The 15,444-nt window shown below is 36.4% G+C and overlaps 1 protein-coding gene and 1 long non-coding RNA gene across 2 annotated transcripts; both read right to left on the bottom strand.

Moving 5' to 3' along the window:
• Window positions 1-914: 914 nt before the first annotated feature.
• On the bottom strand, window positions 915-2,231 carry LOC140540774 (signal-regulatory protein beta-2-like). Its single transcript, XM_072663199.1, has 4 exons — window positions 2,179-2,231; window positions 1,711-2,064; window positions 1,161-1,496; window positions 915-1,072 (listed from the first exon to the last, which is right to left on the bottom strand). Exons 1-4 carry the CDS (start codon window positions 2,219-2,221, stop codon window positions 915-917), a joined length of 891 nt encoding a protein of 296 aa, XP_072519300.1. The 5' UTR covers window positions 2,222-2,231.
• Window positions 2,232-9,059: 6,828 nt separating this feature from the next.
• LOC140540577 (uncharacterized) lies at window positions 9,060-11,719 on the bottom strand. The gene is made up of 3 exons (XR_011977880.1): window positions 11,649-11,719; window positions 9,984-10,027; window positions 9,060-9,167 (listed from the first exon to the last, which is right to left on the bottom strand). It is a non-coding gene; the product is annotated as an uncharacterized lncRNA (long non-coding RNA).
• Between the last annotated feature and the right edge of the window lie 3,725 nt (window positions 11,720-15,444).

Raw genomic sequence — 15,444 nt, 5'->3', positions numbered from 1 at the left:
AAATCAGAATCCAGTGCAGAACATCAGCTAAAGATGATTAGACCATGGTTAGAGAGGATTCTAAAAGGTGCACGTATTTGTCACTGTACAGCGAAATGTGTCCTCCGCATTTAACCCATCTGGTAGTGAAATCACACACACACACACACACACACACACACACACACACACACACACACACACACAGACACAGAGCAGTCGGCAGCCAACTCCAGCACCCTGGGAGCAGAGAGGGTAAAGGGCCTTGCTCAAGGGTCCAACAGTGGCAGCTTGCCGAGCCCGGGAATCGAACCCACAACCCTGTTATCGATATCCCAGCGCTCTAACCACTGAGCCACCACTGCCCCATTTCTGGAGGAGCCTGTTTGAAGTGAGTGGTGAAGATTACCATGACCAGACCCAAAGAGCTCTCTGGGGCCTTCAGAGGAGTCTGGGAAGGGTGGGAAGGGTTTTAAAAAGATCTCAGAACAGTTAGAAATCAGCCGTTCTACTGTCCATGAAATCATTTACCACTGGAAAAAAACAGTGGCCGTCCTAGAAGCCTAAGGAGTGGACCACAAGATGCATAAAGAAGTCTCTATCAATCCTAAAATATCATCATGGGACCGAAAGGTAGCTCTAAGCACAGTAGATTACGAAAAATAGGCTGCACAAGATTTCATGAGATATGTAAGAGTTGGAAACCCTTGCTGTCAAACAGTCATTATTAACTGTTATTAATGTTAATGAACATGTCTCAGCACAAAAGACTGTCAACATTATTGAGAGATCACCTGCTAAGCTACAGAACAGCTACAAGCAGAATAGTAACATACCTGGTCTTGTAGAAGTTCTTGGAAATCGTGGAGGCCAGACCGAGATGTTTCACCTTGAAATGCATTGAGAGGAACCGTGTTAGAAGTTCAGGAACCTGGTCATGAACTGAAGAACATTTGGTTCATCTGAATGAACTCACCACTGCAGACCCCTCTCCTCCAGCTCCAGCAGGTCAGAGTGATATTCCAGAATAAGCTCAAACCCAGAGCCAGACCCAGGCTGAGAACCAGCACAAGTTGGTGATGATAAGGAGGATCTAGAACAGAAGGGTCAGGAATGAACGGGTTTGTTCACAAATTGATACGACATTCAAGAGAATGCATAAAGCACAGAAGACGTCTTACTCCAGTATACTTTTGTTCCACTGCCAATGATGATCTTCCCACAGGTGGTCACAGCGCAGTAGTAAGTTCCAGCATCACTGTCGTTGAGGATGTTCTTGGAGAAGTTGTACACACAGCTGTGTGGAGAGGAGCTGGTCTCACACTGACGGCTGCTGCTACTGTGATCAGTGTAAATGATTTCAGGAAAGGATCGTCCTGCAGCAGATCTGAACCAGAGCACCCTGAGATCTTCTGGACTGACCTCAGAGAGGACTGTGCACTGCAGAGTCACCGACTCTCCTGAAGAAACTGATTCCAGTTCTGGAGTTTGATCCACTGAGATGTTTGAATGACCTGGTCAGTAAAACAAAGACAGTCTAAGATGTTCATCACACCAATAAAAGCATAACTGGTAATCCTCTGAGAAATCAGATCTTTGTCTTCGAATATATATATATATATATACTACATTATCGATAGAAACATTAAAATGGAAATACAATCAGTTAATTGGACATTTGAACGATGTTCTGTGGTCAGAATATTGAAGCCAAACCAAAGATGGTATAATTACCTGACACAGCTAAGAAAGTCCCATTAGAAAAGTTCACAGTGCTCTGCTCAGCCTCTCCACAGAAGTACATTCCCTCATCTTCTTTACTAACACTTTTAATAATGAGAGAAACGCCGCTCGCAGTCTGATTCAGCTGAAATACTGATTTTGAGTCCCTGAATGGATTCTGAAGCTCAGGATCTTTTGTACTGTGCTTGAATCCCACTTCCAGCGGCATGTGCTCCAGTCTTTGCTTGAACCAAAACATAGCTTTGGACTTCTGGTCTGTAATTGTGCAGTTGATAGTAACCGATTCCCCGACTTTAACTGAGACGACCAATGGCTCTGGATTTCCTACAGCTTGAGCAGAACCTGTAACATCAGTTTAAGTTCAGAGTTAATAAATAAGAAATATTCATACGACTTCAGACAAGTATCATTGATAGTTACAAAAATGTAGAGCAATTTTATATGAAGAAAACTTACATATTTTATATAGAACTAAAATGACAATCCTAAATGAAGCCATGATCTAAACATAGGTTAGATACCAGTACAAGACTTGAAGGAAAACATTCAAAAGGAAGTGATGAACTGAGGCACTCAGTTGTATTTGCTTGCTTGGTTCAGAAGTTGAACCTTATTGGCTGCTGGAAATCACATGGTTCCTACAGGCTTTTTTACAGGTTTTACTTTTACCCGTAATTGGCCATTAGAAATCACTTGGCCTTCTTTAACCTCATCAGACCCGAACATTTGCTTAATGTCTCTTATTAGGGATTAGCAGGACCTAACAAGTATATAAACTAAACTTAGTCTTTGTACAGGAAGTCATTTTGCAAAAATAATGTTGACACACAAGGTCAAAGGGTCACTTTTTTTAAATATTAAGTATCTTAGTGCAGAGAAGCAGAAATGTAACGTCCCCATATAAGGATGCAGGGTCTCAATAGGTGTAAAACTGCTTTTGCATTAGTAATATATAACCATACGAGGCTACAATATCATAATCTGAGTATGTAATATTAGATTTTTACACTGTGATGTGTGTCAGATGTTACATATAATGCATTTATTTAAATCAGGCCTTATTTAAAAATGTAAAAACTGTTTTGGAGTAAATTAATTAATAAATGATAGTATGTATAATAAATAAATGCATCACAATTGGGACTGCTAAACTAGATATAAGAACAGGATTGATGTGTATTAGAAAATCTGTTTTCGGTGTTTTATGTTATGTTATGTATTATGTTATAATATATGGTAACAATAGTAATGACAATAATAATAATAATAATAATAATAATAATACATATTTTAGTGTACTTTTGTGTTTTGTTGTAGCAAGTGTTCAGTGAATTCCTTCATTACAAAACCTAATTACCTCAAAATTAAATTTAATTAGAAAATAATATATACCAAAAAAATATATCAGGCCTTTTTTGCATGTCATGGCATGAATATCAGTGTAGGAAGAAAAAGGTACAAGGACAAAAGTACAATTTAAAATTTATTGACACTTTGTGATCATATGCATTTTAACAAGTAGCAAAGTGATAATTAAAAAACACTTAAAATCTTACTATATATATATTAGTTAAGCACTGCTATGAAACAAACCCTAAGACTTTCTTGTCCTACAAGATGCAGAATATAATTAACATCAAGATTCATTATTATAATAAAGAATGCAGTTCTAGAGATCAAGCTATTCTATATAAGCCTATCTAAGTTACAGTTCTCTATAGAGTCTGAAGAATGAACACAGTGGTGGTCTAAACAGTCTGGGGTAATTCTAGATACATGCTGAACTGTCTTCAAGCTCAGGTTGTTGCCCAATCACATCCCTACGCCACACGTCAATGAAAAGGTGCACGATATCAGACACCATCAGTGTAAACTCAGGCATGCTCTAACCACATCTGAGAGATCCTAGTGACCACATCACCTCTCACATCTCCTCTTCAGGTATCCTCAGCTCTTCACACACAGCTGAAGCTTCTTTTACAGTTACCCGGTTTGGAGCACAGAGGGGGTCTGAGAAAAGTGACCGTTATTGCAGATCTAGGGCAGCAGGTCAGACAGCAGATAAATGAGAACTAAACAGGTTAAAGATGGTAAAGCTGAAGCTGGAGCTCATCTGAAATGCTGAACATGGCAGTAAAAACATGACTTCCTCAGACTTCAGTTCTGTGAATGAAGGGAGAGAGAGCTAGCGATGTGAGCGCTGAGCAGCAGTGGAGCTTCTCACTTGAGAGTAGACAATGTCTTCAGGCTGCTCTCTCTTCCCTCTCCCACTTCTGGGATTCTTCTCTTTGAATTGTATTGAAGCGTAATTCGGCCCAACAGCATCGTGGTTCTGTCAGAACAGAGATACAGGAGTTAAATAAGTAAGAGAGCTTTATTTTATGTCCATTGTGCATCAGAACATCTTTGAAGCTGTAGTACCTTAGTGTCTGAGTTCTCCGCCACTGTACTTGGCTGAAGTTTCCCTAGAAACAAAATAATAATATGAAGTTAATATTTAAATTAAATATTTAAACATGTTAAATATGTAATACAAATATGTTGTAATACAAAAAAACAAAACAAAAAAAAAAAAAAAACAGAATCTTTATCAGAATCTCTTTATTTGCCAAGTTTGTTACACATACAAGGAAACTTTACTTGGTGTGAGCAACACACCAAGTAAATGTTAAATGTTAACAAGTATTACAATAAATAATGTATTACACTAGAATAAAAAAATAAGTTAAAGTACTAAGTAATACAAAAATATCTAAAAAAAAACCCATCTAATATGTACAGATGTAATTATATATATAAATACGTTTACAGAAAATTATATACAAAAAAATATATACATAAAATATATAGAAAACTGGAAAGTAACTTATTAACTGAAGTGAGCAGCTAGTGTGCAATGTGAGCGATGAGGACAAGGTCTTTCAAGAAGAGTTATTAGAGAGTTATAAAATGAGTTATAATATTACAATAATATAATATTACATTATTATATATAGTTTATTATATGTTCAGATACAGTTACTCATTTAGCTAGATTTACCTATTTATACTCTGAACACCTGTTTTACTGTATTTCAGCGTTGAACATATTTCTTTACCGTATTACATTTCATTATCTATTTTTAAATATATTATATTTTGTCTTTTTATATATGTTTCTACATGATTTTAGGCATACATGTGTGCTTTGTTACCACTATGTAATTATATATATATATATATATATATATATATATATATATATATATATATATATATATATATATATATATATATATTATTTTTTTTTTTATTTTTTTTTTTTTTTTATTTATGGTCACCTGGAGATGATCAGCTGTCATTTACTTAAATTTCAATTAAATGCATCTAAAATCTTAACACTAAAACTAAACTGGACATTAACTCTAACCTTAACCTTGTTCAGAATAAGCAAAATTTTAATAGATAACTGGTCAAATACTTGATGATGATAAGCTTCAAAACATTTTATCTAACACAGAAATGTCCAATGTTTTCTAGATATTCCCTGGTTATGTGGAGTATAATTGTTTTGATCATATTCAAATCAAGTAAAGAACAGAAAATATCAGACCACAGCTGAACAGGTTCAAGCTATTGAGCAGATAAAGGACGTAAGAACATTCTTTACTCCATAAGCTTAAAAATTAAGAAATTAAAAGGTGTTCATAAAATATATACTAATTTTGTTGTAAAGTATGTTGTAAAAAAGTATCAGGTAGAATTCAAATCCAGGACAAAGACACTTGAAGACAAACACTGTACCATGTCTATTATCAAGACCAGAAATACTCTAGACTGCAAAAGAAAGCAATGGAAATGATGAGTTTACTGTGCCGTTATCATATACATAGGTATGTTTTCTCATTTATTTTTATTTTTTTTATTTTTGTTTTTACCACCCTGTTACTTGCCCATTATATGAGTTATACACAATTATATCAGTTTTATTCATTAGCATTAACACAATCTGAATAGCTGGAACCTGTTATTATTATTATTATTATTATTATTATTATTATTATTATTATTATTTCAGTGTAATATAATAAGACTGTCATGAAATTGACCACAATTGGGTTCGTATATTCGTATATACCCGGTCAAAACCAAGAATATATATATGATATAAATGATAACAAACCATTACCCAAATTACAGTTTATTAATAATGATCATAATGCTTGATTTAAATTTGAAATAATAAGAGCTCGTCTTTAGTTAAACATATACATAACAAATTCATAAATGCATAGCAGAAGACACTCACCGCTGCAGTGTTTACAGTTTCCTTTACAGATTAAAATGGATTGAGCTGCGATCACAACCACACACACTCCCAATGCTGCTCCCAGGAAGATCACAGCAAGATCCACAGGCTTCTCTAGAAGATATAAATCATTAAATTACTACATATTTATAATCATAAGCATTAAAGATAAACCAGTATGATAGTAAGATATAATATAATTATAATAACATATGTGTATAATAACATATGAATACATAACGCTCATTGATGCTCATATGTGTTTATACTATTTGTACACTTTACTAAATAAGGTTCTATGACTTAATGAAAGTGGGACCCTTTTTGGGGCCATAGTGAACCATTTTAAGATCAGGCTATCAATGGTTTCCTAAGTCATCATGGTTCTAGATATAACCACTGCAGAACCCCCTGTATGAAAGATGTGAGGCTTACTAAAGTCTACTGCTGTTCCATTGCCAATAATGATCTTCCCACAGCTGGCCACAGCGCAGTAGTAAGTTCCAGTATCTTCACTGTTGTTGATGTTCTTGGAGAAGCTGAACACACAGCCGTCTTTAGAAGAGCTGATCTCACACTGACGGCTGCTGTTGTGATGAGTGTAGATGATCTCAGGAAAGGATCGTCCTGCAGCAGATCTGAACCAGAGCACTCTACGTTCAGCTGCTTGGACCTTAGGGTGGACCGTGCACTGCAGATTCACTGGTTCTCCTGGAGAAACTGACTGGAATTCTGGACTCTGGGTGACTGAGATGTTTGACTGGGAATGATCTGATCAATATAATAAAGACAGTGTAAGATTAGGATATGCAGGTCAACTGTATAAGGGATTAATAACCAATAAAGCTCAGAAAATACAGTTACACTATATGTAAAACTGACATATTGGGTCATCTCGCCCTCATACATGAACTGGACCAATTTTGAATTGAAGAACAGCACTTTCATTACCTGCCACAGCTACAAATGTCCCACTTGAAAACTTGATGGTGTTTTCCTCTCCTGCTCCACAGTAGTACATTCCTTCCTGAGCTTTAGTCGGTTGTTTAATAGTTAAAGAAAAATTCTTGTGTATTGTGAAATGTGATTCCGTAACCCCAGGTGAAAGACTGACATCTAATTTTCCTTTTAGCCGTGTTGCCACTTCCTGAGGTTCCTGCCCTGATATTTGCTTGTACCAAAACAGAGCGTTGTTAACATTCTGTTTTACATCTCTACAGTCAAGAGTAACAGACTTATCAGACTCAGCTGAGATAAACACTCGCTCAGCAACATCCTCAGCTTCAGCAGAACCTATAAAATAAATGAAGATCCGATTAAAACCAAGAAAGAAAAGGTAGACAAGGTTTCTACACCTGACAGTAAAGCTCCAACCCTAGAAGCAGCTGGAGATCTGAACAATTTAAGAAGTTTATAAACTTACACATTATGTAGAAGAGGAAAATGAGAATCCTCAATGGAGCCCTCATCACAAAAGACGCCGTTCTTGTTTCAGGCAAACTGGAACAGAAGCAGAAGCTTCAAAGTGCATAAGCTTGCTGGGGTCTTGAGATGAATCTGATTGGCTGAGAGTTTTTGCTTGACTTATAGGCTGTCTTTGACAATTAGAAGTCACCTGACCTCCTTTTAAAATATATGACATTGTTATAAGCAGTTTTCCATTGAGAAAATAAGTCCAGAGACACTCCCAAATGTTAAAAAACTATGTAACTATGTATGTTTTAAAGCATTCAATGAAAAGAATAGCATTAATAAATGTGTACTCAGAAGGATAAGAATTTAAATGCAATTTTAAAAAATCATTTATAGGCTTTTGAATGATGTAGCTTGACTAATTAATTTTATTAATTTAAATTGTTCAGACATTGTAAATCAACTGTTGGTTGAGTTGTAGTATACAGGTTTTTCCCCCAAAGGCCTCTGGACCAGGCCTGGGTGTATGGAGCTGTAAAAGCTTGAATTACGCCCACAGATAAAATTTCTGCACCTTTAGCTTCATCAAGTAGACTACAGTTGTTTGTCATGACATGTAAAACAGCTCATACAGCAACAGCTAATCCAGCGATATTTTATAGGCCAACATACTGACATAACGATAAGAGAAGAGCTACCACCCCATCAGGATCAACAGGACTGCAGTGAACAGTTTTGCTTTCTGCAGTCCAGTCATGGTGCTGCCACACCAACACCTAACACAGATGTTTCTATCTAGTGGTTGGTGTGATCAGGTGTGCGGACATCATCAAGACCTAGCTCCCTGACCAGAGGATCATCTATATCAAGCAGTGCTGGACCAAGGCCAGGAAGATAGTGATGGACCTCAGCCATTCTGGCAATGGAGTGTTCTCTCTGTTACAATCAGGGAAGCATTTTCGCTCCCAATGCCGAGAGAATAAGGAGGAGCTTCTTTCTGCAGGTTATTTGGGTCCTCAGCCAGGACAATAGCCATTAAACTAGGTACACTACATGACTATAAACTGGCACAATAATACAGACTTTTAAATCTGGATTATCCTCCCATTTCAGAGAGAATGAGATGACTGTACTGCTGACTGAAGCTGTTCTCAGTTCCCCATGTTTAGAACCACTGTAGCTTCACTTCCTTCACAGAAGTCAACCACAAGTTCTTTAGTGGTTTTCAGAGTTATATTCTGCTGTCCTTTCCTCTAATCTATGTTTAGATGATGTTGTCTGAGACTTCACATGTATTAAAGACAAAACAGTGTCTAAAGAAGACAAAGTGATCAAAGTGTGAAATTTCTTTAATGTGACGTTTTCACAGAACATCAAGGTGAAGGTTCATGAGCATCTCAGCAAAACTCACCGAGGACAGAACTGGTTCAGAAAGAGCCGTTAACAGTAAAGCTACAACACAGAAAAATGAATCGCAGGATAATCATGCAGAAATGAGTTTACTGAAAAAAAAAAGAAAAAAAAAAAAAAAAAAAAAAAAAAAAAAAAATATATATATATATATATATATATATATATATATATATATATATATATATCAAAGAAGAAAATACAGAAACTCTGTGTTCTGTCTGATTCAGTTTTACTGAGTGATTTTGTGGTAAGGAAAAGGTGTGAATCTGACTTTGGTAAAGACGTTCTTCATCTTCTCAGTAAAGCAGAACTCCTCCTCCTCATCAGGGTCCTGTCACAGAATAAAAGACCAGAACTTAAATGTGGAACTCCAGCAGGTGGCAGCATAACTTTAATAATCAAATTCTAACAGGGCCTGTAGTATTTATGCATGACAAATGACAGATTACAATATCATACACATTCACACATAAGCATATCTATATCTATCTATCTATCTATATATATATATATATATATATATATATGTGCGTGTGTGTGTGTGTGTGTGTGTCATCAAAAATGTTTAGTAGAGTGTGATATAGTGGAATATATTAGTGTGATATACAAACTTATAAGACACATTTATCTGAGCATACATCGTTGTCCTCTGATGATGTGTATCCAAAGTGAGGAAGCTAACATCTGACCCAGAATAGCTGGACTGTATGTGCACTGCTGTTCACACCCCAACGTCTTTAGGAGGTGTGAAAGTTTAATGGTTTTTCTCACCAGTGTTTGGTTAGCGTGTGTTTAGCTTGTGATTGGAATCTGACTGTAGATCTACAACCTAGATGTCAGTTCTGTTATTAAAGAGGTTTCGTCTACATGCAGTAATGCTTTAATCGGTACTGAGTTCTTAATTTAAAGTCCTGTTCTACAGAAAATATCAAGACTGCTATTAATTTTAATGGACTGTTATGACATAGTCACTATTAGTCTGAAACAAACTGGGGTATATTCAGTAATAGTTCAGCCTAACAGAATCAGGGTTCTGTCAGAATGGAGATACAGTGTTAAACAGGTCTGAGAACTTAACTTTTAGTACAGGATTATCAGTGTGCTTCATAACACATCTTCTAAATGCAGAAAAGGACACATGTAGTACCTGATTGGTTGTGTTTTCCACCAGTGTACGCAGCTGAAGTCTTACTGGAAAAAATATATAAGGGAAAAAAGAAATCAGGTGCCAATCAACAATCAATCATTTCTACATCAAATCATTTCTGGATTTGTCTCTCAGTGCATTTCAGACACAGTCCGTTCTTAGTTTTACCAAATTTATTTGTACAGAAATGGTCATTTTACTATATTGTGCATAATTATTATTATTTTTTTCATTTGTATTTTTACATAATGTTAAAGATAAAGTCAGATACATTTTGGGATGCCTCTTAATCATAAATTCAGATGTTTTAGGGTGTGTAAAATCAAGCTCCTATCCCTGAAAGAACGGGAGGTTCTAAAGAGCTCACTGATCTCCAGCGTGGTTCTGTATGTAATAGGAGACACTGCTGCACCAACAACAACAAGTCAGCTGGTGAAATTTAGACCTTCCCTCCTAGGTCTTCCTCCATCAGCTGTGAGTGATGTTATTATTGAACAGTGGAAGAGTTTAGGAGGAACAGCTCACAGAGAGCAGCTCATCCACCGAGTGTCTGTCAGACCACGTAAAGATACAGAGCGGGGTCAGGGCCGAGTGCTGAGCTCAGAGCAGAGTGCAGAAAAGCCTCCAACTGACTCAGTAACTGCAGCAGAGCTCCAGACCTGCTGCTGCTGCTGGTAGAGCTCAGAGCAAAGGGGGACCAGCTCCAGATTAATAATGCCTATGGGTTTAGAATGGGGGTCATAAAAGCTCCTGTACGTGCGATGTGTAGTTGTGCCCAAATTTTTGTCTATAGAATGTATTACTGCTTTATTTTCACTGTATAATTTAAATAGTTACAAGCTCAAACACACTCACTAATCATCATGGCCTAGTTTTACTGTTTTACAGTTACACTGAAATACATGAAGGCGATACATGAGTAAATTATCTCATTGTTTGAAAATTGTAAGTGGTTCAAACTTATACTAAATATCAGTGTCAAATGTTCAAACAAGAAAGTAACTTAAATGTAAAAAAAAATAAAATGTAGGTAAATGTAAATAAAATGTAGGTACCTATATGAGTATCTATATGAGATTGAAATGCAATACGAAGACACTTGAAGACATTTGCTGTACCATTTATCCATCTATTATCTAGAAAGAAAACAATCTAGGCTGTAAAAAAAAGTAAAAAGCATTCTTATAGATTAATGGATTCTTATTTCTGTTTAAATATTTTACATAACAGTGAAATTGTACTAGTTTTATATTCTTTATAAGATTAATAGCCTCGGCCTGCAACCTATTTCAGTAAGACTGTCTTGGAACTGACCAAAATGTTACCAAATAATTAGCCAATTATTTGTCATACTCAACAGATTAATACAATCAGTGTTAAAATAAACTCTTGACCAAGTACCAGTAAAAGAAACTATCATTGTAATGCTTTATATGAATTTTAAATATGCTGTAAAAAGTGGTTCGTCTTTAAAAAAAAAAAAGAAAAAAAAATACATGTGGTAAAACTCAAATACTTTAAATGAATAATTTTGTATTTTATTTTGTATTTGTTTTGCATTTATTTAAGAATTTATTGAATAAACTTAAATTGCTTCTTCATAGTAATAACTAATTTCAGTCATGTACAACACAAAATTCATGCATGCATAAAAAAGACACTCACTTCTGCAGTGTTCACAGTTTCTTCTTTTGTAGATGATCTGAGCGGCGATCACAAGCAAACACACTCCCAACGCTGCTCCCAGAATGATCACAACAAGATCCACAGGCTTCTCTAGAAAATATAAATTATTAACAATACTACATATTTATAATCATAAGCATTCAAGATAAACCAGTATGATGGTAAGATATGATATAATTATGAAGTCACATATGAATAAATAAAGCTTTGGTTCTCTGAAGCTCAGAGTATCCAGCTCTTCTTAGGTGTTTATACTATTTATACACTTTACTAAAGAAGGTTCTATGACTTCTAAGAAAAGTGGAACCCTTTTTGGTGCCATAGAGAAGCATTTTAAAAAAGTTCGATAAAGCAGGCTATCCAGGAATCAAGGTCATCAAGGTTCTAGATATAACGATTGCAGAACCCCCTGTATGAAAGATGTGAGGCTTACTAAAGTCTACTGCTGTTCCATTGCCAATAATGATCTTCCCACAGCTGGACACAGCGCAGTAGTAAGTTCCAGTATCTTCACTGTTGTTGATGTTCTTGGTGAAGCTGAACACACAGCCGTCTTTAGAAGAGCTGATCTCACACTGACGGCTGCTGTTGTGATGAGTGTAGATGATCTCAGGAAAGGATCGTCCTGCAGCAGATCTGAACCAGAGCACTCTACGTTCAGCTGCTTGGACCTTAGGGTGGACCGTGCACTGCAGATTCACTGGTTCTCCTGGAGAAACTGACTGGAATTCTGGACTCTGGGTGACTGAGATGTTTGACTGGGAATGATCTGATCAATATAATAAAGACAGTGTAAGATTAGGATATGCAGGTCAACTGTATAAGGGATTAATAACCAATAAAGCTCAGAAAATACAGTTACACTATATGTAAAACTGACATATTGGGTCATCTCGCCCTCATACATGAACTGGACCAATTTTGAATTGAAGAACAGCACTTTCATTACCTGCCACAGCTACAAATGTCCCACTTGAAAACTTGATGGTGTTTTCCTCTCCTGCTCCACAGTAGTACATTCCTTCCTGAGCTTTAGTCGGTTGTTTAATAGTTAAAGAAAAATTCTTGTGTATTGTGAAATGTGATTCCGTAACCCCAGGTGAAAGACTGACATCTAATTTTCCTTTTAGCCGTGTTGCCACTTCCTGAGGTTCCTGCCCTGATATTTGCTTGTACCAAAACTGAGCGTTGTAAACATTCTGTTTTACATCTCTACAGTCAAGAGTAACAGGTTTATCAGACTCAGCTGAGATAAACACTCGCTCAGCAACATCCTCAGCTTCAGCAGAACCTAAAATAAAGTAAGATCTGATTAAAACCAAGAAAGAAAAGGTAGACAAGGTTTCTACACCTGACAGTAAAGCTCCAACCCTAGAAGCAGCTGAAGATCTGAACGATTTAAGAAGTTTATAAACTTACACATTATGTAGAAGAGGAAAGCGAGAATCCTCGTCATAAATGAAGCCATTCTTGTTTCAGGCAAACTGGAACGGAAGCAGTTTACAGAGGCATCAAAGAATATAAGCTGCCTGTGGTCTTGAGATGAATCTGATTGGCTGGAAAAGGCAGTAGTTTTTTTTTTCTTTTTTTTTTGCTTATAACCCATGTTTGACAATCAGACGTCACATGATCTCCTTTTAAAATGTTTAGCAGTAATACAGTCATGGCCAAAAAGTATTGGCACGCCTTCACTTCTCTCAGAATATGCATCACCTCTTCCAGAATGTTGTTGCAGGTATTAATGCTTTAATATTAACATGTTTATTTATTAAGTTTGCATTGAAACAACATAAAAAGCAGAGCCAAAAGTATTGGGACACCTGCTCATTTATTGTTACTTCTGAAATCAAGGGTATTAAAAAAGTGGATCTTGCTTTTGTTGGAGTAACTGTCTCTACTAACTGTCCAGGGAAAGAGGCTTCCTACTAGATTTTGGAAGAGCATTGCTGTGAGGATTTGATTGCTTTCAGGAACCAACAGGATGTTGGATGATCACCACTCCACCATATCCCCAATTCCTCAACTAATCCCGACAGTATTGGACAGAGCCCCATCTATCACAGTTGCACTGCTCCACAGGTCAATGCTGGGGGGCTTTATACCCCTCAAGCCCACACCTGGCCTTAGGCATGGTGCCAATAAGTGCTCCAGAGAGTCCTATTCTATTAACAATACTTCTCTACAGGGACCAGCCAAGCTGGGTGAGTGCATTCGGGTGGGTGCAATTTAAAGTAGCTAAAGGCATTCATGAGAAGGGATGTAATGTTTTTGGTAGCACACCATGAAGAGAAAAACACACCAATCTAAAATAAGAGGGTTCACCTCAATCTGCTATTAACCTGTGCACCATTGACCTTTTGACCTTGGTATAAGAAGCAACAGATATTTAGCAAATAATCAACAAAAATGAGACGAATAAAAATGTAAGGATATTACCTGCATTTGGAATTCAGTATGAAATTAGAATCACATAAAGTTTATACAACTAAAATAGAAAAACCTAATCTGATCTCTGCTTCTTCCTGTGGAGGAAAATGTGTGAAGGCAAGATCTGGAATATGGGCTGATCTTTACAGGCCTAGGGTGAGAACGAAATACTGTTTTGTCTGTTTTTATAAAGCATACTGCATCAATGTGTGCACCAACATTGTCCTAGTGGACCTGGGCCTACTCTGATCTTCATGCTTGTGTTTTTAAGCTTGAACCTGGGTCTACTGTAGCAGACAGGAACAGATTAGCTAACATAATAAAATTTGAGATTCCTAAAAGCCACTAATACGTAGTATCTATTCATACTTTCTCAAACATGTTTAGGCCCTATATTATTATATATTTATACTTATTGTTAATGTATACTATTTCCTATAACATATCCGTTTATAATTGTGTAATTAATTAGTTCTTTGACAAGAAGCTACACTACAGTGAATAGAAGTAGTGGTTGGTGTGGCACAACAGATAACACCACTACCTGCCACTGAGCTACCACACCACATGGGAGACTGGGGTCTGGGTGACTATGCTGCGCTACACCAATAAGAGTCCTTGGGCAAGACTCCTAACACTACACTGACCCACCTCTGTAATACAGGTAACCTTGTAAGTCGCTCTGGATAAGACAACAGCTAAATGCCACAAATGTAAATAAATATCAGTGGTGTGTGGAAACTTTTATGCTACTAATAACATTCAAATTGATCAATTTCAGTAATTTTAAAATGAACGAATCAATAATTTAGCTTTATTTCGGACTGAAAGATAAATAAATAAAAAAACTGTACATCCAAATTTTAAAAGTAACTATAATTTTCCATTCTAGGGTCACTGATTGGCAGGATGTGTAATTCACATTGCAGTAGATTGACGGAATCCATCAATAAACTCCTATCATTTATAAATGCCAAATAGTTAGCATTAGCTTAGCTTGCAAGCAAACAGCTCTGCTGAGTCACCCCTGACACAAGTTTAGATGATAATGACTCAAGTCTCTGAGAGAGAGGTCAATATGCTGGTGCTGGAGGGCTTACTAGAATAAACTTTATTTAATTTTATTCCAAAATTCTCACAAATTTTATTCCTTCATCTCAGTTTGATCAACAATACATACAAACAATAAAACATCAGTAAACGATCTGCAGCTAAAACTCTTAAATATTGTGTAATTACATGACACTACCAGACTGGGAGGCTGAGCCCTTGCTGGGAATGAGATGACTGTGCCGCTGATTGAAGCTGATCTCAGTTTCTTCTTCATTATTGTTATTCGTTAGAGGCA

The sequence above is a fragment of the Salminus brasiliensis genome, chromosome 19 (genome assembly GCF_030463535.1).
Source record: "Salminus brasiliensis chromosome 19, fSalBra1.hap2, whole genome shotgun sequence".
Classification (NCBI taxonomy): domain Eukaryota; kingdom Metazoa; phylum Chordata; class Actinopteri; order Characiformes; family Bryconidae; genus Salminus; species Salminus brasiliensis.
Note: the sequence above shows the minus strand (reverse complement) of the source record. Positions and strands in the feature narration are given on the sequence as shown.

Coding starts and splice junctions, on each gene's coding strand:
- LOC140540774 (XM_072663199.1), bottom strand. CDS start 2,221: ATGGCTTCATTTAGGATTGTCATTTTAGTTCTATATAAAATAT. Junction 1,497..1,710: donor TTTCTTAGCTGTGTCAGGTA/ATTATACCATCT, acceptor TGTTTTACTGAC/CAGGTCATTCAAACATCTCA. Junction 1,073..1,160: donor TGGAACAAAAGTATACTGGA/GTAAGACGTCTT, acceptor CTTCTGTTCTAG/ATCCTCCTTATCATCACCAA.